The sequence below is a fragment of the Choloepus didactylus genome, chromosome 8 (genome assembly GCF_015220235.1).
Source record: "Choloepus didactylus isolate mChoDid1 chromosome 8, mChoDid1.pri, whole genome shotgun sequence".
NCBI lineage: Eukaryota > Metazoa > Chordata > Mammalia > Pilosa > Megalonychidae > Choloepus > Choloepus didactylus.
This window is the reverse complement of record NC_051314.1, coordinates 54,519,502-54,546,438: the sequence shown is the minus strand read 5'-3', so window position 1 is coordinate 54,546,438 and position 26,937 is coordinate 54,519,502. Positions and strand designations below refer to the sequence as shown.

At 35.6% G+C, this 26,937-nt stretch overlaps 1 protein-coding gene across 9 annotated transcripts in view; it reads right to left on the bottom strand.

Moving 5' to 3' along the window:
- The window catches only part of OSBPL8 (oxysterol binding protein like 8), a 251,023-nt gene that overhangs the window by 100,032 nt on the left and 124,054 nt on the right, over positions 1-26,937 (bottom strand). For 4 of the 9 annotated variants that reach the window (XM_037847119.1, XM_037847121.1, XM_037847122.1 and 1 more), the window contains 2 exons: positions 23,469-23,505; positions 6,062-6,199 (listed from right to left, as the gene is read on the bottom strand). In XM_037847119.1, coding sequence (XP_037703047.1) covers positions 6,062-6,199; positions 23,469-23,505 — 175 coding nt within the window. The remainder of the gene's footprint in view (positions 1-6,061; positions 6,200-23,468; positions 23,506-26,937) is intronic. The other 5 variants (XM_037847128.1, XM_037847127.1, XM_037847126.1 and 2 more) reach the window with 3 other exon arrangements.

Here is a 26,937-nt window from a genome sequence, read left to right as displayed (position 1 = left end):
CCTCATCAACAGTAAATGGGTACATCCCTCTCTCCATGTTTTCTCCAGCACTTTTACCCATATTTATATTTTTCTTACAATTTTACAGAGATATATTAACTTACCATACAATTATCCACAGTGTACAGTCAGTTGTTTACAGTATCGTCATATAGTTGCACATTTATCACCACAGTCAGCCCTTGAACATACTGATTACTATGAAAAAAGTTTTTTTGGTGAATCATAAAAAAAGATAAAAAAAAGTGCCAGCCTTTCTTAATGCCTTAGCTCAAAGTCCGAGAAAGTCACTTCTATGGCATTCTACTGGCAAAGCAGCTATGTGTAATGTGATATATCGTAGACACCTTTAGAAACACAATCTATCACATTTATAAACCTTAAAATAAAGTGTAAAATTAATTTATCCCCTTAATAGGCCCTCTAGTATTCAGCTCTTGCTTTCTTCTCATCTCCTTCCCAAGAGTTTTCATTGCTTCAGTAATATTTTCAATTATTTAAAAGCACCAATCCAGGACTTATGTATACACTATTTTCTGCCTGCTTGAAAACACTCTTCCCCCCAACTCAATGCCTGGTTAACATTCACTTGTCAATCAGGACTACAGGATGTTGCAAAAGCATTTTAAGATTAACAAAGATGGATCATGTTAAAAGTACTTTCTAACTTAACAAACGTGATTCTAATTTTTAACTCTATAGGATAATTATTTACCTTTGGCTGATAATTATAAAGAAAGTCTCTCAGGATTAACAACAGAACAAGAAAATATTAAGATCCTTGATTACTCTAACAATGTTGGCCTTAAAAACAATCATTGAATCAACTGATAATTCCCTAAATATAAAACAATCCTCTCCCAAAGCAAACTTTTATACCCTAATTCTCACTGAAATCTGTAATCCATACATACAGATTATCGAATCTGGAATTTATGCTCTCAACTATTGGTTTCCATTTGTAGGTCCAAATGTTGCTACATCAGATACACTTGGAAAGCTTTATAAAAACATGGTTTACTGAGTCTCACCCTAGAGATTCTGAACACTGGAGCAGAATATGTGTCTAAGCAGGCTCCCAGGTGATTCTCAGACACAGCCAGAATTAGGAGATCTAGGCAACTGGAAGCTTTTGCCTTTTGAGAATGGGAGTAACATAAATGCAGGCCTCTAGCTGGTTCTTCAGTTACAAGGTTGAATAATAAAAGGTGGGAATTTCATTTACAATTTGCAAATTTCCCTTAATTCATATTATTTCCCTCAGAGATCTAATTCATATGATCCCTGAATCCTCGGACCACATTCATCTGTAAGAACCCTAAATCTATCATAATTTCACCTTATCACATAACAATAATTTTTTGTTTGTTTTATTAACAAAGATGAACCTGGTGTGTTGGAGGGCAGGGCCTAACAGAAATTATGAGGCTGTGTGTGGTAGTACATCGTGCAGATGTGAAATGATGAGGACCTGACCTAAGAACAAAAACTGAGAGAGATCAGAGCCTTTCTGAAACCTTGATGTAGATAAAGATTTCCTTAACAGGAAAATACAAAAGCTTGAATCATAAGGGGGAAAAAATGGCTAAATTGGGTTTCATTAAAAATAAAAACTTTTCCTCTTTGACAGAAACTATTAAGACAATGAAAACTCATGCTAAAACTGAAAGAAAATATAATACACCCAGCAAAGAATGATACTGGAATATACAAAGAACTCTTAAAACTCAGTAATAAGAGAACACACAATTATTAAAATGGGCAAAAAATTTGAACTGACTCTTCACAAAAGAAGATATACAAATGGTCAATGAGCACATAAAAAGATGCTCAACATCATTAGTCATCAGAGAAATATAATTTAAAACCACAATGAAATATTTCTACACTCTCTAGAGTGGCTAAAACAAAAAGATCAAGGATGTAGAGTAATTGGAACTCTCATAACTGCTAATAGGAATAGCTTGAGTAACACATACACTCACCATGTGACTCGGCAATTCCACTCCTAGGTATGAGGTATTAGTCTGACTACCGTCCAACTATGTGCAACAAAGCACTGTACTCATAATGGGGTTATATCATAAGACAGAGGAGTCAAAGTTTGGAAAATCTGAACATCAAAATAAATAATGACAAAAGAAAAAAAACACACAAAATATATAATGACTAAATCAATTAAAACAATTAAACAAACAAGCAAGCTCTGGAGCCATGTCTTGGTTCAAATTCTAGCTCTATCACCCTGTGTGAATTTGGGCAAAGATATTACCTTTACCAAATCCTCTATTTCCTTGTTTGTAAAGAGGGGATAATAATGACACACATATCATAAGGTTGCTATAAAAATTCCATGAGATAATGCACGTATAAGTACTTAGCAACATGAGGAACATGTAAATGTCAGTCATTACAACTATTAATAAGTTTGTGGAACTCTAATTCTTTCCATTCAGAGGCTGAACTTACTGACCAAAAGTACTTAAGATATGGTAGGCATGTCAAAGAAGTTTTCTAGATATCTGTTTATCTCCTCCAAACTGTGATACGGCACATAGGCAGTACATACTAAAAGAAGTTCTAAATAAGCTTCTAGAAGATGCTGAAGTACAGTAAACGCTGAAATATCTGCCTTTGACCCAATAAGGAATCATTTTTAATTAATAATAATAATTATACTACTACTAATTATTATTATTGCATCAGCTATTATAAGTGGTTACCATCTACCAGGATCTGTTCTCAGCTCCTTATACACATTAGTTCATTTTAGGCCTTACAACAATCTCAAGTGGTAGATACTATTCTTGTCTTCATTTTACCAATGATTAAAACATAATGAATACATAAAAATGCATGAGTTCTTCAGGATATTAAAAAAAAAATTTTAAGGCCAAAAAGTTACTTGTCACTACTGGAAGAAGACTTTACATCATCTCTTTGATAAACATTTGTATGTAATAGGAAACAGATAACCACTTATCCTGCCTTTACTGGAGGAATTATATTTCAAGGTTTACCAAGTAGCTGTAAGTTTATGGAGAACTATTCTTTAAAACAGTGTCAAATGTAGAAAGAATGACAGAATTAGAAAATTAGCATTTCTCAACCTTTAATGATGCAACTGATTCAGTCAATTATCATCAAATGATGCCTTTGAAAAGTTAATGGGAACAAGACATTTGCAGGGTGCCAAATATGCCACTTCCATTTTACTTTCAGGTCATAAGGCAGGAAAAGATATAGCTTTCAGCAAAGAGGATGAGACTCATCTCAACCCACTGACAAATCTCAACATTGCTAATAGTGGGAAAATCAGACAGCGAGTTCTAACGCGAAGCAATATGAATTACTACACATCCCCTAAAAAATATTCTTGTTAAAAATGTTCAGTCTGAATGAAACCAAGCCTTTATATCTAACCCCAGTTTACAGAAAATACAGAAGACAAAGGAACAAATGAAACAATACTGCAAGGAAGCAATCAAATCTTAAGAGTAAAATTCTCTATAGGACACTGATCCAGTTACTTTAAAAAGCCAAAGACACAAGGGAAAACAAAATCAAAGAAAAAGACTCTTCAGAATTAACAGAACCAAATTCAGCATGACAACTAAATACACTGTATGAACCTTATTTGGATCCTAGCTTCAACGAGTCTACTATATAAAGGGTGGGAGACAACTGGGGAAATTTTTATGGACTAGGTAGTAAGATATCTAAAGTAATCATCATTATTTTTGTTGATGTAATAAAAATTCTGTGGTTATAAAATAAAATTCCTCATTTTATAGGGATGCATTAAATATTTAAGGGTAAAATACCATGAGTCTATAATTTACTTTAAATACTCTAGCTCCCCCTTGCCAAATAAATGAAACAAATACAGCAAAATGTTAATAATTTCTTAAATCTACATAATAGGTGTGTTAAGAGTTCATTGTAATGTTCTCTTTACTTCCCTCTATGCCTGAAAACGTTCATAAAAGATAAATGAGGGTAGTTTTAATTAATAACTAATGCTTTTGTTGCTTGGTTCAGTTTCAAGTTAAAGAACCCCTCAAAATATTTTAGTAAACAGTTACATGAATCAGAATTATCTATTACATTATCTATTACAGTTAAAATTCTTGTGCATACAATGGAAAAAAACAAATAAGCTGCATCCTTTCAGAATTTTTCTTATTTAAGCTTTTTTAGTGTGTATCATATACTCATTTTCATGTCTTCAAAAACTCAATATTTGGCAACAAAAAGGCCAATTTTCCAAAAACATACTTAACAACTATACAATAAGTGTTAACATAGTAATTATTTTATCTTGTTACATAAAGTTTGCCAATCCCCACAATGCTATATAAAAATGTTTCCATCTAAAACATACCTAGAAAAATATTTTCCACTGAAATAAAGTAAAAGATGATCATGTAACTTACTATTTACCAATTAATACTCATTTAAAAGGAAGTAACCAAAGCCAAATTTAAAAAGATAATTCATAAAGTAACAACATCTAAACCTGACTAATTATATAGACAGTATAAGATGTTAGTCAGGACTCTAAATTTTTAAAAATACTTGATAACCTAGGTATATATTAGTTGTCAAACACCAAACTTAAGTTCTCAGTTTTGAAAGCTGAAATCCTTCCACTGACACTATCAGTAGTACCAGAAGAGAGAGCACAAAGAATTTGACTAAATAAACTTTAGTTGAGTAGCAGAATCAAATACAAAAAACTGATCAATTTTAATTAGAAAGTGTGGTCCATGAAACCCTGGGAGTTCCAAGACCCTTTTAGAGGGTCTGTAAGGTCAAAACTAATTTCATGATACTGTTTCATTGTGTTGACATTTGCACTGACGGTGAAAAGGCAATGTTGGGTAAAACTGCTGGCACCTTGGCACAAATCAAGGCAGTGAAACCAAACCATGGTAGCAGTCATTACATTCTTCACTATCACAGACCATAGTAAAAAAAGTCAGTTTCTCTTTAAAATGTCCATGATGAAGCAGTAAAAATTAATAGCCTTGACTTTTGAGTACACATTTTTAATATTTTGTGGGACAAAATGAGAAATATACATAAAGCACTTCTCTGTAGTATATTGAAACTGTCAGTACTTGGAAGATCTGCATAATTCAATGAACCAACATTACCCAAATGATTAATGCATGATGTTAAAAAATCATGCATGAGTTAAGAGAGCCATTCAAAGTTCAAGATAGACCAATGGATTTTAATTTAACAGAGTATGAAAAATTCACTAATATGGTTTCAGATTCCATACTGCAACTAATCATTTAAGAAACTACCACTTGGCAAGCATCAAAGAATATCTACAATTATGTATAAAAGCTATTAATATAATCCTCTTTTCCAACTACATATATATATGAAGCCAGGTTTTATACATGTACTTCAAGCAAATCATATCATAACAGACAGAAGCACATATGAAAATCAAGGTGTCTTCTATTAAACCAAACATTAAAGAGACTTAAACAAAACATTAAAGAGAGTCACAAAAAATGTAAAACAATAGTTCTCAACCAAAGAGGATTCTGCCCTTCAGTGGACATTTGGCAATGCCAGGATTGCCACAATTTCTGGTTGTCACGACTTGGCGGGGCAGGGTGGGGGAGAGGGTTGGGGTTGCTATGGGTATCTATTGGGCAGAGGCCAGGGATGCTGCTTAAACATCCTAGAATGCACAGGACAGCCCCCAGAACAAAGAGTTATCCAACCCAAAATGTCAATAGTCTACAGGTTGAGAAACTGTGAGGTAAAAACAATGCCACTCTTCTCATTTGATTTAATATTTTTGGAAAAAAGTTATTTTTCATTTAAAATGTTATTTATGTTAAGATGTAATGGGTCTCTTGTTATTTTAAAATGTTCTCATTGCAAGACTGTTATAGATGACCAAAACAATACTAAACAAACAAAAAAAGTTCCATAAATTCAAATAGAATATAAAAAGTTATGATGGATTCAAAACATAAATCCTACCCCAGGCCCCTGCAAAAAAAAAAAAAAAAAAAAAACCACAGTGACTTACCTTGGCCATGAGGACTTGCTGGACTAAGAGATGGCTGAAGGAAATCTTTGGTTGGCGTTGGATAGGCTTCTCTCCCTTGGCGCTGACTCATCTTTCCTGGTGTCAGAAGTTGAGACTCGTCACCGTTTGCTACAACAGCTCAAGGGAAGAAGGGAAAAAGAATTAGTACTAAAGACGTAGATTTATATAACTGTATAGCTAATACCAGGAAAAAGAATTCTGATTGAAATGGTTTGGTGTTTACATTCATTTTACCAACTCACTATTTTAATAAATTTGCCAGTAAGTAATAAAAAGAAGATTCTAACTCAGAATGATTTGGTTCCAAAGTCTGGTCTCTTAAATTCTTGTTGCCCCATAATCAATTTAAATAGTGTTTTAAGGAAGCCTTTCATCCATTTGACCAAACTACCAATAAAGGAGAGCAATGCCTATGTTCTAAAGATGATGAAAAAGAAAAAAACACTCAAGGAAGGAATGGGGCAAATCGTGAGCAAGTCCACAATGCCCTAGGATCTCCACATTCTTTCATTTTATATCTCTGTGCATTCAGCCTATAAAAACTTTAGTTTTTAAGAGAGAGTAATTTGGCCTTCACTCTAAGTTTAATTTTTCAACTTAAGCTACCAGAACTTCACATTCACATTTTTACCACTATACCTTTTAAACCTAATTACTTTAACATGTTTTACATGGTATTAAAGTTTTCAGAACTATATTTTAGCCTCTTAAATTTCAAAGTAAAAATTAAATTATTTTTAATTATTATCTGAGTAAAGATATAAAAATAAAACAGTATTTTCTCACCAACTTCATAAAAAACAACTATAGACTGATGTGACTCCTATATTTTTATTTCCAGCCTCAATACCTCCCCTGAACTCAAACTTATATTCAATTGCCTGTTTTATAATCACTCCTTTATTACTTAACGGGTATATCCAGAATATAACTCTCAATTTGCTTACTCTCTTTTTAAAGAAATCACTATTTTCCCACTTTCTCAGGTCAAAACCCAGATGTATTCTTTGATTTTTATCTTTCCCTCACACCTCACATCCAATTCACCTGTGAGATCTTTAGGCTCCACCTTCAAAATTTATCTGGAATCTTACTTCTCCCCACTTCCACAACTACTATCCTCATTCAAGCCGTCATTATCTCTCTCTTGCACCACAGTAGTTGATTTCTACCTGGTCTCCCAGCTTACCTTCTTGCTTCTGGCTTGTGTGGAGTTCATTCTCTACACAGAAGCCAGAAAAATCTTTTGAAACCATAAGTCAGTTTTGCATTATGCAGAAATCTCTGCAATGGCTTTCCATTATATTTACAATAAAACACATGGCCTAAAGGTTCAACAGGGCCTGATCCCTACCTGTCTTTCGAATTTCATTCTCTACCACTCGACTTACCACACATTTAGCTCTAGCCATAATGGCTTTCTTTATATTCCTCAGAATATGCCATCTTGACCCAGTTTCAGAGCCTTTATATTTCTTGTTTCTTCCACCTGAAACACTCCTACCCCAGATCATCACATTGTTGGCCCCTCTCATTTGCTGTCTGTGCTTAACGACATCCCTTCAGAAAAGCCCTTTGGTGATGTTTTCATGGTGTCTTTTGATTTAATAAGTTCTTAAATTTATGTAGTACAATTTATCATTTCTTTTTTTGGGGGTGTGGGGTGTCGGTACTCACCTCTCTAGAGTTATACATTACCACCTTACCTTACATGATTTTCATCATAGTGCTTATCAGTATTTGAAATTACATCATTTATTTGTTGCCTGTCTTTCTTCCACCAACCTATAAATTCCATGAGAGAAGATACTTTTTCTACTTCTCCCATGAATCCTCAGTTCCTAAAGGTATCCCATAAAATTTGGTTGAATAAATAAATCAACAAATTTTATATTTTTATGAAACTTCACTGTTGTGACTCCTCTGGTTACCAAATCCAAGATTCATGGTAAACTATTTGATTCCTAAAAATAATTATTAAAATTGAAAATATATGATACTGACTCAGAGGTAGACAAATTGCTTTTAGAACAAAAGAGAGTTCAGAAGCAAAATCCTTGCATATGTGGAGCCTTGATATATAACAGAAGTAAGGAAAGGAAAGTCTTTTCAATTAACTACACAATGACAATTGGTTATCCATATTGGAAAAATAGATATTTACCACTTGCCTCACACATAAACATGAGAAGAAAACTACAGAAACTTTAGAGGAAAATATAAGAGAATATCTTTATAAATTGGGTAGGCAGTGATTCCTTTAAAAAGACACAACCAGGCACTAACCAAAAAAGAAAGAATTGATAAATTCTACTATATTAAATTTAAGAATTCATTTAATCAAAAGACACCATAAAGAAACTGAAAAGAAAGACACAGAATAAAAGATAATTGGAAAAAGGATTAGTATCTAGAATACATTAAAAAACAAAAACAAAAAAACTCCTCATCAAATTTATATGGAGGGATAAGGGGCCCCAAAAAGCCAAAGCCATCTTGAAAAAGAAAAATGAAGTTGGAGTACTCACACGTCCTGACCTTAAAACTCAAAGCCACAGTAATCAAAAGAGCATGGTACAGCACAAGGACAGACATTCAGACCAACAGAATCAAACTGAGAGCTCAGAAATCAACCCTCACATTTATGGCCAACTGATTTTTCACAAGGGGACAAAGACCACTCAACTGGGAAAGAATAGTCTCTTCAACAAGTGGTCAAATGGTGCTGGGGAAACTGGAATCTCCATTTGCAAAAAAAAGCAGAGCCCTACCTCACACCTTACGCAAAAATCAACTCAAAATGTATCAAAAACCTAAATATTAGAGCCAGAATTATCAAATTCATAGAAGAAAATGTAGGGAAGCATTTGCAGGACCTTGTGTAAGGCAGTGGTTTCTTACGCTTTTCACCCAAAGCACAAGTCACAGAAGAAAAATTAGATAAATGTGACCTCATCAACATTAAAAACTTTTGTGACTTGAAGAATTTTATCATGGAAGTAAAACAACAACACACACAATGGGAGAAGATATTTGGAAACCACATATCTGATAAAGGTTTAATATCCAGAATATATAAGGAAATACTTCAACTTAACAAAAAAAGACAAACAATGTAATTTAAAAATGGGCAAAATCCTTGAACAGACATCTCTCCAAAGTATATGCAAATAGCCAGGAAGCACATGTAAAGACGTTCAAAACGATTAGTTATTAAAGTAATGCAAATCAAAACCACAGTGAGATACTACTTCATATCCACTAGAATGGTTACTATTAAAAAAAAAAGAAAAGTTATTGAAGAGGATGTGGAAAAATAGGAACACTCATTCATCGCTGGTGGGAATGTAAAATGGTGAAGCCACTGTGGAAAACAGTTTGGCAGTTCCTCAGAAAGGTAAGTATAGAATTACCGTATGACCCATAAATCCCTCTAGTAGGTAAATACCAAAAAGAGTTGAAAGCAGGAGCTCCAACAGTTATTTGCACACCAATGTTCTTAGTGGCAATAATCACAATTGCCAAAAGATAAAAGCAACCAAAGTGTCCTTCAATTGATGAATGGATAAACAAACGTGGAACATACATACAATATACTATTCGGCCTTAAAAAGGAAGGAAGTCCTGATACATGCCACAATATGGATGTAACTTGAAGACATCATGTTGAGTGAAATAAGCCAGACACAAAAGGACAAATATCATATGATCTCACTGAAATGAAATAATTAGAATAAGCAAACTCACAGAATCAGAATCTAGAATACAGGTTACCAGGGGACCAGGAGGTAAACCATGGACTACAGTTAATAGTACAATTATAAAAATGTGCTTTCATCAATTGTAACAAATGTTCTATCCTAATGCAAGGTGTTACTAATAGGGTGGTATATGTGAATCATATATTTTATGCATGATTTTTTGGTAAACCCACAACTTCTAATAAAGGGATAAAAAAAATGCTCCTAAAAATCAATTTGAAAAAGACCTCATATTCCATAACTACCATTCTTTAACTTCTGAGTTCAACAACACAATAGAAAAATGGGCAAAGACTGGAAAAGTGATTTCTCTGAAGAACAAATGCAAATGGCCACTAAATACATGAAAAGTAGTATGTTCAACCTACTTATTAATCAGGGAAATATACATCAAAATCATAATGAAATAAGTATTTTGGACTTAGAAGAACTGACAAAAATTAATAAGTCTGATAATACCAAGTGTGGTAGTCTGCAGTTGTTATGTACCCCAGAAAATGCCATGTTCTTTTAATCCATTCCTGTGCATGCACACCTATTGTGGTTGGGACCTTTTAATTAGGTTGTTTCAATTGAGATGTGATCCACCCAATTCAGGGTGGGTCTTGATCCTTTACTGAGAGTCCTTTTTGAAAGGCTAAAAGGCAGAAAAAGCTGAAAGAGCTTAGAGAGAAAAAAAGCCCTGGAAATGCTAAAAGACCCACAGAAGCTCAGAGAGGAGAACACTGCAACCAGGAGCCGAAAGCAACAAAACCCAGGTGTGAAGGACCAGCAGAGATTGGCTATGTGCCTTGCTTTCTGACAGAGGAACCCTGGATGCCAGTGGCCTTTCTTCAGAGAGGGTATCATCCTGTTGATGCCTTAATTGGGTCATTTTCAAGGCCTCAGAACTGTAAATGTGTAGGCTAATAAATCCCCAATGTAAAAGCCAACCCATTTCTGCTACACTGCAATCCAGCAGCTTTAGCAAACTGAAACACCAAGTATGATGACTAAGAGATCAATGAGATATTTTAAGCACTGTTGGTGGAGAGTAAATCAATACAGGCACTTTGGAAAACAATTTGGAACAATCTTACAAAACTGAATTCCAGTGCACCCTATGGTCCAATAATTCCACTCTTAGATTTACACCTAAAAAACTCTTTTATGTGTGTACCAGGAGACAAAAATAATAATATTCATAGCAACATATTCACAGTAATAGCAAAAATAAAAACAAGCTAAACACCCAGCAACTGAAAATAAAATGGAATGATAAATTGTGGTACATGAATATATGGAATTGTGTATAGCACTAAAAAGGAATCACTTATATGTGTACACAACAATATAGCTGAATCTTGGAATTAAAATGTTAACTATAAAATGCAAGTTCTAGGAGACTGCATATAGCATGACGATATTCTTATAAAATTAAAAACAAAGCAAAACTTAGAAATACTATAACTGAGAAGTTAGAATTTAAGGGATGATTGTGAATACTGTATCATCATATAGATATTCTTTTTCACTTTCTGGTATATTAGGGTAGACAGAGGGAAATAACTGAAATTTCTGAACTGTTATCCAGCTGCCTTGATCTCTGATAATGACTGTAAAGCCTTTATCTTGTGCCCTTGTGACTGTAAAAACCTTTTGACTAACCTTCACTTGTACCCATTTTATCCAGTTTTTCAACTTTAGAGTCTTAATGATCACTAAAGACAGCCCCTAATGTTTATCAGCGAAGGGTGTTGGGTCAGCTCAGAACTAAGGCACCCCAAGTCCAAAGTTATCTTGATAACCAAAGCTGGATCTAACCAAAACGGGCCTGCCTGACATAAGCAGTAGCTTAGACTTTAAACTATAAGTCACCTATACCTCATTATAATACTAAAAATTACACCCATCATCATATTAAGGCTGACATTTTCTTACATATGTTCTGTGACTAAGCATGTAATCAATCTGCGCATGCTCAATAATTAGATCACCTCTAATTACATCATCTGGAGCAACTGTGCTCATTTTCTTAGAACCTGCCCATCTTTTAATACTATAAAGCTGTGAGAAATACTGCAGTTCAGGGAGACAGATTTTGGGGCCCACAGACCAACTGCTCTCCTGCTTCCTGCCTAGCAATAAATTCTTTCTCTCTTTGAAACCCAGGTGTCTCAGGAATTAGTAATGTGAGCACATCAGGCAAAGAATTAACTGCCTTAATTCTGTAGCAATTTGGTGACCCAGACGGCACACTGCCCGAGGTTCTGGAGCCCTGTAGGACAGGTAAGTGTGGTAATTGAGCCTTTTGTGGCCCTAGACATTCTTCAGTCTAGAGGCTCAGCAAACAGGATTTTCTCTGTTCTGTTGGCACTCCAGACTCTTCAGACACACTAAAAGCTTCAAAGAGAGAAACTGTTTCCAGTTCCAAGTTCAGACATCTGACTGGGTGTGTGGGTCATCAAGGTAAAAAGTGGACTGGGAAGTTCATTTGGTGTTTAAAGTCCCCTAGACCTAGGCTTGAAGGCCTGGGTCTTGCTTCCAGAATGATCCCCTTACTATGACCTCTATACCTTTCTATTTTCTAGGTACTATTCTGAATGGGCTTTGAGGCCTTGACTGAGTTTGTCTATTGAGTATACTTATGGAAAATAAGTAATCCAGTAATTAATTGGCATTCAATGAAATTAAGTATGCCGGTTTAACTGTTAACTACTATGTTACCTAGGTATAGTAAGTGTTTAATGCTTGTTAAATTGTTAATTGGTGTGTTACTCAGATACAGTTAGTGTTTGCTGCTTGTTTAATTGTTAATTAATGTGTTACTTAAATACAGCAAGTGTTAAGTGTCTGTTTAAGTTTGAAAGTTGGTGTGTTACTGCATTTATACTATCCAAGTGTTCTAACTGGTATTGATTATGGAAGTTCTTTAAAATGGGAAATTCTAGTTGTAATACCATTCCTGAATATAGCCCTTTGGGCTGCATCTTGAATAATTGGGAAATTTCAGTTACGAACTTATGAAAAAAACAAAATTTAGTTTATTTCTGTAACAAAATCTGGCCTCCGTATAATTTAGAATCAGGAGAGAAATGGCCTGAGAATGGCTCTTGGAAAGAATACTGTATTACAATGAGAATTGTTCTGCAAAAGGGCAGAAATGGGATGAGATGATGTATATTTAATCCTTTATTTGTCCTTCGCAAAAGTATTTCTGTGTTTCTGTTCCTTGTGACTATTTGTGTCTGTCTGCTTGTTCAATGTCTATTCTCATAACTCCAGATGGTAATAGCAAATTAACAAAAAATTCTTAAAGAGCTCTATTCAAATTGCTTAAAGATAAAAACCACTTTTATATAAAAATTAGTACCCCTGGAGTCCTGGAGGGGGAGGGGGGAAAGTGGTGGTGGTGGTGGTGGGGAGTCCAGGCAGCGGGATTCAAAGCCTTAGTTTTTGTAATTCCTGTAAACAAACCTGAACATTAGAAATAAACAGCCCCTGGAATTTCCCTAAGGCAGCAGAAGGCTGCCAGATGGCTTTCTTTGGAAAAGGCAAAGACTTTTTCCAATTGTCTGGGTCACAGCTTTAAGTGAAATAGGTTTAATAATTGGAAATAATTAAAAGAAGGGTGGAGGCAGTCTCAAATCCCGTGGCCCGCACCTACAACTTTTAAATCCAAGTTGAACAAGCCAAGCCTCATTTTTTCTGTCTCACCTATCCCTGACCCCAGGCCCTAATCACACAAAACAGCTATGGTGGAATGGCTGGGTGCAGAAAGATGGAGGAGGTATGGTTTAGAATTCTTTCTACAGAGCCTAGAGATCAGAAATGGTAGGCATAGAAAATAATGCTTTGGAATAGGTCATGTTATTTTTTTCCAATAATACCCTTGCAATGGTAACCACAGTAAATAAATCATTAAAATATAGATAGTCTTGGGATAGGAGTAAATGAATAAAATCCAATTGCTGAATTTCAGTAAGTAAAATGAAAGGTCCTTGAGAGCTATGTAAAATTTTTCCTGGATTTAGGCTTGGGACAAATCAAATAATTGCAGTGTGTTTTCCAGAGCTTGCTAGTTAATACATTTTTGAGGTTGTCTGTAATTTTAGGGTATTATGAAAACAAAGAGTTTTTTTAAACCTCCAATAAAAGGAGTAAAAAGCACATGCAGCTGCAGAACATTGCAGTGACAAAGTCTATCTGATTATATGCTGATGCTTCAACTATATCCTGTTTAAGAAATCAGTTAAGTTTGGATAAGAAATACAAATGAGATTTTTGTAAGCTTGATCACCTGGATTTCAAAGAATCTGGCTTTTTAATTACATTGTCATTTGTTACCCCAGTATGTGGAAGAATTTGAATTTATGGAGGCTTTGTTAATGTCAATCAGTATATTTTTTGTTAGTAAGTGCTTTCATGAGTCGGGAAGACAATTCTTAGCTTCAAAGAGTTTATGTTCTAGATAGAATGTCATGTACCAGGGTGTTCAGTTGGCTAAAGCTGCCGTTATGCAAAATATCAGAAATGGATTAGCTTTTATAAAAGGGATTTATTAGGTTACAAATTTACAGTTCTAAGGCCATAAAACTGTCCAAACTAAGGCATCAACAACAGGATACCTTCACTGAAAAAAGGCCGATAGCATCTGGAACACCTCTGTCAGCTGGGAAGGCACGTGGCTGGCGTCTGCTGGTCCTTTGCTCCCGGGCTCTGGTTTCAAAATGGCTTTCTCCAAAATGTCACTGGGGTTCTGTTTCTCTTAGCTTCTGTCTCCCATCTCCTATGCATCCTTGCTTGTTTTCCCAAGGCATTTCTCTCTAAGCACCCGGGGGTCCTCTCTTAGCTTCTCCGGGGCAAACTCTGGGCTTCATCTCTTAGCTTAGCATCTCCAAACGTCTTTCTGTCTGTATCTCAAAGCATCTTGGTCTGTTTCTGCTCTTAGCTTCTCCCAGGGGCAAACTCTGGATTACATATCTTAGCTTCTCTCCAAAATGTCTCTCTCAGCTTCTCTCTCTCCCTGAGCTCTCTTAAAGGACTCCAATAAAATAATCAAGACCCATCCTGAATGGGTGGGGTCACATCTCCATGAAAGTAATCTAAAAAGGATCCCACCCACAAGACTAAATTAAAACCCATAGAGAACCTAAGATGGCGGCTAGGCGAGACAGGGCAAAAAAACACCTCTGTGAAAAATAGTAGATAAAACCAGAAAGTAACCCAGAACACCACTTCCAGCGTAGCACAAGCCAGACAAGGTCTGCTAAATCCACAGGGAATGTGCATTTGGTGAAACCAGGAGTCTGCATTCTGAAATGAGTGAGTAATCCGGCTGAAAGTCCGGCAGCTGCCCTACAGTGGGGGGGAAACGGTGGGCTGGCATTTGGAGACAGACTAGTTCTTTACAAAAAAAAAAGTCCCAGGAGTGGCTGCAGATATGATGGGGTGAGCCACACATTGAAGCACGGCGGAAGCAGGCTGGGCTAACGCCTTGGTGTCTCGCGTGGAGGATACCCCTTCCCACAACTGCTGCTGACGTCTCGAGACCAGGGGAGCAGAGGGGAGTCAAAAGGAGAAAAAAATTGCATTCCTTGCAGCCATCCCCCACAGCGGGCAAGGGATGCTCATGCCCAGGCCGGACCCACAGCCCAGAGCCGTGCCAAGAAACCCAGTGCGATGGGGAGTCGTTCCCGCAGCACTGCACACGCCACAATATCAGCCATGTACAGTGGCCTTTAGTGCACCCACAGCTGATTGTCCCGGAGCTGGGAGAGCGGAGCTGTGTGAAAAGGGGGAAGTTAACTCGTCCCATTCAACCATCTTTGAAGCGGGCTGGGAACGCCCCTGCAGGCCTGGTGACCCAGGGCTTCCCTGGAGGCCGGTGCGCACTTGTGACGTGGCACAGCCCTCCCTCAGCAGAGGTCCTGGGAGAGCACAGCTGGGAACGGGGACCCACTCGGAAACCCCAGGGACCCTACGCGAATACCAAGGACTTGTGGGTCAGGGCAGAGACAATCTGTGGAAAGACTGAAATGAAGGCTTAGGCTCCTGCAACAGCCTTAAATCTCCGGGGACACCTGAGAGGTTCGATTATTAAAGCTGCCCTGTCTCCCTAACCACCCAGCCACACGCCCCACATTCAGGGCGGATAGCCCCAACAACATACCCAAACTCAGTGCACCAACTGGGCACCACAAAGACAAAGTTGGGGAGAACTGACTTGAGGGGAACAGATGACTCACGGGATGCCATCTGCTGGTTAGTTAGAGAAAGTGTATGCCAACAAGCTGCAGTTCTGATAAATTAGGGATCAAGTAAAGTAAATGCCAAGAGGCCAAAAACAACAGAAAATCTTAAAGCATATGATAAAACCAGACGATATGGATAACCCAAACCCAAACACCCAAATCAAAAGATCAGAAGACACACAGTATTTGGCACAATTAATCAAAGAACTACAGACAGGCAACAAGAGCATGGCACAGGATATAAAGGACATGAAGAAGAGCATGGCACAGGGTATAAAAAACATAAATAAGACCCTAGAAGAGCAAAAAGAAGAAATTGCAAGAGTAAATAAAAAAATAGAAGATCTTATGGAAATAAAAGAAACTGTTGGCCAAATTAAAAAGACTCTGGATACTCATAATACAAGATTAGAGGAAGCTGAACAACAACTCAGCCTCCTCGAGGACCACAGAACAGAAAATGAAAGAACAAAAGAAAGAATGGGGAAAAAAATTTGAAAAAATCGAAATGGATCTCAGGGATACAATAGATACAATAAAACATCCAAATTTAAGACTTATTGGTGTCCCAGAAGGGGAAGAGAAGGGTAAAGGTCTAGAAAGAGTATTCAAAGAAATGGTTGGGGAAAACTTCCCAAACCTTCTATACAATATAAATACACAAAGCATAAATGCCCAGCAAACTCCAAATAGAATAAATCCAAATAAACCCACTCCGAGACATATTCTGATCAGACTGTCAAATACTGAAGAGAAGGAGCAAGTTCTGAAAGCAGCAAGAGAAAAGCAATTCACCACATAAAAAGGAAACAACATAAGACTAAGTAGTGACTACTCAGCGGCCACCATGGAGGTGAGAAGGCAGTGGCATGACATATTTAAAATTCTGAGAGAGAAAAATTTCCAACCAAGAATATTTTATCCAGCAAAACTCTCCTTCAAATTTGAGGGAGACCTTAAAGTTTTCACAGACAACCAAACGTTGAGAGATTTTGCTAATAAAAGACCTTCCCTACTTCAGATACTAAAGGGAGCCCTACTGATGGAGAAACAAAGAAAGGATAGAGAGATACAGAAAATTTTAACAGACAGATATAGAACATTACATCCCAGGTCACTAGGACACACATTCTTCTCTAGTGATCACGGATCTTTCTCCAGAATGGACCATATTTTGGGACATAAAAACAAGCCTCAATAAATTAAAAAAAAAAAAAAAAACAACAACAACAAATTTGTTGAAAAGCACATTCTCTGACCACAATGGAATACAAATAGAAGTCAATAACCATCAGAGACTTGGAGAAATCACAAACACCCGGAGGGTAAAAATGAGAGGGAGATGAAAACATTCCCGAATAATCAAAAGCTAAGGGACTTCACCACCAGTAGATCAGTCCTATAAGAAAAGCTAAAGGTAGTTGAGCAGGCTGAAAGTAAGGGACACTAAAACAATTGACTGAAACTACATGAAGAAATAAAGATTACCAGTAAAGATCACATGGTAAATATAAATACCAATATTACTGTATTTCTGATTTGTAACTCTACAATTTACTTACTACAGGATCTAAAATACATAAACTGTAATGATTAATCAGTGGTTTTGGACTCAATGTAAAATATGTAATTTTTGACAAGAACTACATACAGGTGGAGGAATGAGGGAGTAAAGGAACATAGTTTATGTGTCATACTGAAGTTGTCGGTATCAAAGAAAAACAAGATTGTTACAGATTTAAGATGTTAAAATTAAGCCCCACGGTAAACACAAAGTGTCAGAGAATATGACCATAGAGATGAAAAGTAGAGTATGGGTTCCGAGAAGCGGGGGAAGGGGCAATGGGGACTTAAGAAATGAGTGTAGGGTTTCTGTTTGGGGTGAAGGGAAACTTCTAGAAACAGATGGTGGGAACGTGATAGCACTGCAACATTGTAAATGTGATTAATCCCACTAATGGAATGCAAGGGAGGGGGGGAAGATTTAGGTTGTGTACATGTTTCCACAACTGAAAAAGAAAAAAAAAAAAAAAAAAAAGACAATCTAAATAGATGACAATTAAATGCCAAGGATGATCCTGGATGGGATCTGAGGATGGAGGAGAGGAGGCTGAATGAGACATAAGGAAAAAAAAAAAAGGAAATATAGAATGTAAGCTTTGTATCAATGTTGAATTTCTTGAACTTCTTAGCTGCGCTTCATGGGATTGCACAAAAGAATGTTCTTGTCCATGGGAAAGGTATATGTGAATTATAGTGTTTGTTCAAAAATGTGTGCAGCTTGCTCTCATATGTTCAGAGGACACAGCAATAGATGATGGATGATAGGGAGGGAGATAGGGAGGGAAAGACAGAAATGGTGGTGTGACAGGATGTTAAAGGTGGTGGATTGGGGTATCAGGGGAGGGAGGTCAGGGTATGCTGCGGTTCTATGAATGGGGTTTGAACTGTTTTTGCAACTGTTCCTGTAAGTTTGAATTTATTTCAAAATAAAATTTCTTAAAAAAAAAACCAAAAAAAAAAAAAACCATAGCTTTCCTAGGGTCCATAACAGTTTCAAACCGGAACAGAGGGCATAGTAAAAGACAGCAGATATAAAGGAATAAAAATGCTGGAAGAATTTTAAAAAGCAGATAAATACTGACATAAGAAGACCTCATAGAAGAGATGAGACTTATAAGACCTTTAAATAAGAAAGTAGCATTTGAAAATATAGAGCTCTGAACTAGTTTTTTTTAGAAGTCATAAACTAATTTTGTGAACTAACATAATCTTGGTATTATTTAGTACTTGGGAATAATGTTGAAAATTTTTGAGCTTCTTGCTGAATATAAACCCCTTAAGTACTTAAAAACTGATCACAATTTCAAACTTGGGCTATTCTGACCTTTGAATGTAGTGCTGGCTTGGGTTGAGAAATTTTAGACATATTAAAATAATCATTTGGTATTTTGAGTATAAAATGTATAAATGCCTGGCTGCATTTCAAACCCAAGCATAAACTTTTTCTTCTTCATTGTGTTGTAGTATCTCTGTCTCTTCTCTTCTTTATGAATATTGTTTTTGGAAGTATGGATGGTTAAAGAGCTTTGTGAACTTATTATCAAATTTATTTCTGATTGTATGCAGTCTGGGTAAATAAAGACTATAGGAAGGACGGATAGAATTGTTTTTTATTTTCCATAGTAAGATGATTATTTTTTCTGATTAAAATGAATTTTATTTGTTATTGCAAAAAGTCTGTGGAAGTGAATTTTGTTTGTATCTGAACTATGAGCCATGAATCAATATGGAAAGTTGTAGAAAGTTTGAGAAAGTGAACTTTGTTTGTTGTAGTCATTGTTTACTACAAGCCCTAAATGGATATGGAAAGTTGTAGGTTTACAAAAGTGAGTTCTGTCATAGTCAATGCTGACCAAAAATTTGATAAGCCTGTTCATAATTTGTTTAAAAAAGAGATTTTGTGTCAAACTGTGTATTCATACATATTCATACAAAACTAAAGTTTAGTTTGATCTGTTAAAATAATATGGATTGTTAGTCTGCTCTTAATGAAAAGTTATAAAATGTTTCCTAATCATCTGAGTACTCTGTCTAGAAGACAAAAATTCTGTATCAGAATAATATCCTTATTGATGTTTACTACCCAACTTAAGAACTAGAATCTTACAGATACCTCACATTGATTTATGTGTTTCTTCCCTCTTCTATCTCCATGCTTACTCCCAGAGGAGATAACTCATCTGAACCTTTGGTTTACCATTCTTTGTTTTTAAAAAACAGGTTCCTGGTTTTTTTTTAATCACATATGAATTGTTACCAGACCAAGGCAGCAGATTCTTTGTCTGATGCACTCAAATGACCAATTCCTGAGACACCGGGTTTCTAAGAGAGAAAGAGTTTATTGCTAGGTGCAAAGCAGGGGAGCAGTTGGCCTGAGGGCCCCAAAATCTGTCTCCCTGAACTGCAGTAATTCTCATAGCATTAAAAGATGGGCAGGTTCCAGGATAATGAGGTGCTCACCGTATAATTACGCTTTACAGTTTACATATGTCACACAAATTATTTTACATGCATCAGAGTACATTTAAAGGCTAATTTAAAATATAGTATAAGAAAAACAACTAATGATTTTACATTTATCAGAGTACATTTAAAGGCTAATTTAAAATATAGTATAAGAAGAAACACTAATACAATTATAGTATACTTTAGTATTCCATCAATAAGATGTCTTGGATTCCTTCAATATATAAAAAAGAAAGTAGAGAAGTCCAAATTTGGTTCTAGTCACCACATTCTAATTCATTTTTGATTGTGGTATTACTGTTTATGATTTTTATAATCTAACATAGCATAATGAAAAACTTGGCTGGTTATGTCTTAGTTTCTGGGAAAGCAACCTCTGAATCTTAGGAATTTCCTGTTATAGGGGTGTCTTTTGTTCTTTCTTGTAGGTGTGCCCAGGACCACACCTGAGAGTTCATATGCTAAAGAAAGGAGAGTGAGGAGCCAGTCAGGGCTTCAGTTCTAGGATGGGGGCTGGCCACACCAGAAAGACAAACCAGGTAATTAGGAAATTTGGGGCTTTGAGTCAAGTCATCTTGGAGAGAAGGGGAGTCCGCAGATTGAGTTCAACCACATGGACACTAATTCTGTCAATCATGCATAATGAGACCCCATATAAGCTCAGGATACTTGAAACCCAGAGGAGCTTCCATGATTGAGAAGAAACATTGCTGAGCCAGGAAAGCTTGCATTTCAGACACTCCCAGACTTTACCCTACGCATCTCTTCTTTTGGCTTCTGCTTTGTATCCTTTCACTACAATATAACTATAATTGTAAGTATAGCACTTCCAGTGAGTTCTGTAAGTTGTTTAAGCAAATTAGGAAAACCCGAGGGGGTGATGGGAACCCCCTGAATTTTGTAGACACTTGGTCAGAAGTGTGGGTCACCTGGGTCCCAGAACTTAAGACAGGTGCCTGAAGGACAATCTTGTAGAGAATTGCCCTTAACCTAAGGTTTCTGGCCAAACTCGAGGTAGAGTTGAGTTGAATTGAGTTACTACAGTATTTGCAGTTAGTGTCAGAAGCATTTGTGGAAGCTTTGATAACCTTTATGAGAATAAGAGGGTACACAGAAATAGTAATGTATAGAGTGCACCTCTTTAGAAAAAAATCAAAAAGCCTACAGTCCTATTTTTCTCTCACCACATTCATAAATATTAACAACTATACAGAAAAAAAAAAGGCTTCTGCATAATATAAAAATCATTATATAATCTAAATCATTTACAAAATAGTAAATTATTCTAATGTAACCTCCAGAGGGTAGATTTGGTTTTTTGGTCTATCCTCTGGCACATAACAGACATAAACATTCATTAAATGACTTAAAAAGATAAGTCATTATCTTTGATTCCATTGTAGTTTCTCCAGCTACAATCAACATACACCTTTTTGATTGAGGTTTTCAGGTCAACTCAGCTACCTGATAGCATCACAATGCCCTCTGCTGGTTTCTACTTTGTAGTGAAAGTAAAGCAATGTACTTTGCTATTCATACTGTTATTCACTTAAGTATAATATAAATCACACTAGAATAATCAACAGTACCATAATTAATATACCAGCTGCAAATTCTAAATGGACTATAATTATTTAACTACTATTCTTCACTTCCTGAATTCAACTCATCAATATAAAATTTGAAGAATTTTAGAAGCTTTAAACTCTTGTTTCACCCTTGATCCAAGTGAAAGTTAAGCGATTTCACTTGGTACAATACAATATAAAATCATTTCTAATACAAATTGTATATTTTTATTTATACATACTTAAAATATGTAACCATAGTAAATGTCTTCTGTTCCAGGTAAAAATTAAAGAATTCTCCATTTCTAAAACTCAGTGTGTAAAACAGAACCATTTAAGTTCATGTTAAAAATGCAATTCTATTTGTAGAGTTCAGCAGTACCATTTGGTTCACCTGAGACAACATTCAACTATACAAAGTAACTAAAGTAACTGAAGAACCCATTAAAAATATTTGCCAAGTATTACATACTGATCAACAAAACATAACAATGTTTTGGGATCTGGATACTTTTTTCTATTTTAAAAATATCTACTATTCTAATAATGCTGGCTGTATAATAAATGATATTTAAAATATTGTAAATTGTTGGATTAAGGGCAAAAAGGATTTTAGCATATTAAGTCACTATCTTAAAAAAAATTGCATCATATTATAACCAATATTAGGAACAAAAAGCAAAGCATTTAGATCAAAGAATTTTACAACTAGAAAATCCCTGGCCATTATCTTGCTCAATCTCCTTTGGCAACTGAGAAAATTAAGTCCCAGAGCAGTAAACCAACTGTCAATAGATAACTAGGGATAAATAATAAAACTTCCTAAATCAATATAATTACCTTTCTCTTCAGTAAAATTAAAATTTTTGTCTGATTTATGATAACAGTAAAAATTTTAATTATTTGGTTAGTCTTGAAAACTCAGCAAATTGATAGTTTCATTCCAAATTTTGAAAAACAGTAGAAGACACATTGGGCTAGAGGTAAAAATAACCCATTCTAATTCCTTGGACATTTAAGCTCTTAGCTTCAGGCTCTTCATCTATAAAATGAATGTTTCATTAGATAATCTCTAAAGTTTGTCTCACTTCAGTTAAGTCAATACTTTTTAATTCAAAAGCTGGCCTTCCCATAATGCTTTGAAATTATCTGTTCATGGGTCTAAGTCCTCAGTCAGCCTATAAAGATGAGGGCATGTGTTTAATGCATTGTGTATCTCCAGAGTTAGCACAGTGTCTGGTTATATAAGAAACAGAAATCTCAGGAAAATTTGCTGAGGTAAACTGGATGCAACTTTAAAAGGTACATCTTCTAAATCCCTAAGATGAAACATGTTTCACTTATGAAACCCCTAAAAGTATTTTAAAAAATTCATAACCAGATTATCTATTCTATAAAAACTGTGACAAAATAAAATATTATTCCTCATTTCCATATGGCAGTGAATTCCTTGTACTATCTCTAGCCTCAAAGTAGTCTGATCTACACCCTTCGATGATTAAAAAGGAATACTATAATAAGAGGTGCTAGATTACTAGTTAAATATTTGGCTAAGTAACACATCTGTAGATAATCAAGATATAACTATACAAACACTGTCTATGAAGTTCAGAAGGAGACTGAGAACAGATGGGCACCGAATGACCATCTATATTATTTACTTTGCATTTGCAATGCCTGGAAAGAAAATTAGAAGACATAATAAATCAAAATAGAAATACCATTTGCCTTCCGTAAGTACATGTCAAAATATTATCATGTCACCAAACATGCCATTTGAACTTCAGCTACTTACTTGATGACCCAAGGACATCTTTACTATCACCAAGAAGCTTTAATATGCAGGGTAATTGAGCAGCAAACACACACAGTCCAAACCAGGGAGAAGCAAAATGCATCAGGATGGAAGCAGCAGTGAAACAAAAGGACAAGGAAAATAGCATTAGTTTATAAGTAGAACGCACATGCACATCAATCCTAATAATCATTAACTTAGAATTTCCCTTTCCTATCAAAAATAAAGATCCTGGTTTAGGCATTATCAATTTTTTTTTTTAAATTTTGGTAAAGAGAAGAATGGAATTAACCAAGTATTTTGTTTTGAAAATTACTCAAGTAAAAAACTTTCAATTATATTTTAAAAGTATGGGTTAGGAGTGGTAAAAATTATTTAGAAACATAAGCTATAGCAAAAAGTTTATTTATTCCTTAAATTTAAGTGGCTTATAAATATAAAACAACTCATGCACTATTAAATATTAATTTTGCATGCCATGAAAGCACTTATTAGAGATTTAGTCTGTTTCTTCTACAAAAAGAAAGGAACTAACATTTACAGAGTACTTTTTCTGTGCCAAGCATTGTGCAAAGCGCTTCTACAAAGACGTCAACAAAGTAGAACAAAGTTGTTTTCAAATGGCAAAAAAAAAAAAAAACAAGAAAGAAAAAAAACAAAACAAAGAGGCTATTGATTGGAAACATAAATTTTATTAAGTCAGAAAAAATTTTCTTAGGAAAATCAGGCACATCTGAAGCTACTGTTCTTTAGGAAGTGAAAAGACCCAATTTTTGAATGAAGAACTTGGAATCAACTGAAAGAAACAGGAAAAAGACTACTGACCTTTTGTCTAGCAACTATTTTAACATACAACATTACTCTAGACATTGCCTTCGGACAAGTGTTTTTGTCTCTCTTGGTAGGAAAACAGTGCTTAGCTCTCCTTCACTTTCAAATGCCAAGTATAGTAACATAACACTAAAGTAACAACAACAAAGTTGCACTGATTACATCATAACATGGTCTTACTTAAAGATAGTGGGGGAATCTTAATTGCTGTAACTAAAAAGGGTAAATAATTTTAAATAAGTCACAGAACATTTGTTTGCTTTGGGCTTATGCCTGTGTCTCCTTGGAAAAAGCCCTTGGACTTGTTATTTCCCTAAAGTGATGGCTATTTCACAACATTTCAAATTATGTTCAAATATCTTTAAAGGAATTTGCTTTATTCATTTTTCTGTGGTTGCCTCCATTCTTCTGTAAAGTGACTTCAGTTTCACAAACTAAAAATGTAGCTTTGGTGACAATGAACTAATTGTGCCCAAGACCTTATTACCAATAGCCATGTTATCACAACTAGCAAGTCTGAAGGAAAAGATTAAAGCATTGTGGTAGGCAGTCTCTAACATAACCCTCATTGATCCCCTCTTCCTGGTATTCATGCCCTCAATGTAATCCCTTCTCCTTGAGAATGGGGTGGATTTACTGAATCACTGCTAATTAACAGAGTATGGTAGAAGTGATGGGAAGTCACTTCTGAGATTACTTTGTGACTTCCATCTTGAGTGCAGTCTCTCACTCTCTTGGATAGCTTACCCTAGGGAAAGGCAGCTGTCATGTCATAAGGAAGCCTTGTAGAAAGGCCCATTAGGCAAGGAAGTAAGGTCTGCCAACAATCATGTATGAGCCCTTGGAAGAGGATCTCCTGGCTCTCCCTGTTCACCCAGTTGAGCTTTCAGATGAGGTTTTCACAGCCCCTTCTACCCCCAACAGCTTGACTATAATCACATGAGAGACCTTGAGCCAGAGAGGCCTAGCTAAGCTGCTCCTGGATTCTTGAATCATAGAATCCATGAATTAATAAATGATTGTTGTTTTAAGCCACTAAGTTTTGGGATAATTTGTTATGCAGCAGTAAATAACTAATACAGTACTGGAAAACTGAAAGAAGTTAGGAAGTGTAACAGTGACTTTTTAAATACAATCTTAAAACTGTTGTAAAGTAGCCTTAAAATGTAACCTTAAAGCAGCTTTTAAATGTAAACTTAAAATGGGAAGTAAGAAGGGGTAAAAACTTTTAGTCTCACAAAGGAAAGATGTAAATGTAAAGTCTGCAGCAATATGTAAATGTAAAGTTTGCACCTAAACCTAAATAAGCTTTAATCTATTGCCCCTAACCGCCATGATGCTTTGTCTATCTCCCTAGACTGGAAGGCACCTTTCTAGTCATCACGGGATATAAATCCTGAAGAAAATAGGATGAACTACTGAAATTCTCCAAACCTCTGTTACATGTTAGCTAAAATGAATAACTCTCTTTGTCTCTAATGGGTTTAGCCAATTAAAGAATCACTTTGGAGAGACTGCCCCAACCCTCCCAGATGTAAGTAAGCCTTTCACCTATCTCCCTAGACTAAGAGGCGCCTTTCCCAGCATAAATCCTGGGGAAAAAGTAGAATAAACTGCTAAAATTCTCCTGTTACATGTTAACTAAGTTAATTAACTCTCTTTGTCCAATGGGTATAAAAACCAATTGAACAAACACTTGGGAGAGGCTGATTTGGGAAAGCGTCTCCTGTCCTCCCGCTGGCATAAATAAACCTTCTTTTCTTCTCAGCCTTGTTCAGTATGACTTCTACTGGCTGCACCAAATGACAAACCCAGATTTGGGAAGTGCCCCTTCTACAGAAGCTAGCAGACAGTTGTGGAAAACTTTACAAATGCTTCCCAGACATCTAAAATCTTCTCCTCCTAATATAAATAATTACTAGTTTCCTTGGATCTACCAATAACTTCCTAAAGGAAAGCAATGATCCTAACCACCTATATTCATAGGTAGGAGTATTTAATTTAATAGGGCCAGTCAAATTTGAAGGTTTTTAAGTTGGTCTCCCATTTGGAATAAAAGATTAAGCTCACTTCTGTTGTAAAGTTCTATTATATTCTCAAGTTTCATCAATTAACAGCACTATATTAACTCTTGTGTAGCTGTACTCCTTCCCTGATTACTCTCAGAAAATAATCCCTAGTATACATAGAAACTCCTGAATATTTGTTTCAAAAACCTTCAACTATGCCTATCTTAACATTATACACTCAAGCATGTTTACGTCATATAAATCTGATTCCACTTGATTAATCCTATTTTTTTCCAGATTGAGGCACTGAAGAATAACCAAAATAAGCACTGCCTAGTCCTACCATCCATCCAACAAACATTTATTAAGTAAATACTATAGCCACGTATCATTTTAGGCACCAAGGGATAAAACAGTGAACAAAACAGACAAAAATTCTGCCATAATGGAACGTATATTTTAGTGGGAAAGATGAATAACATAATAGATACATAAAACTTCATGATGTATTATATAGTTGAAATGCTAAGGAAAAAAATAATCAAATAATGGGAGCAAATAAAATGTTAAGGAAGAGGGAGTTAAAATTTTAGTTAGGGTGGCCTAAGAAGGATTCACTAAGGATTTGA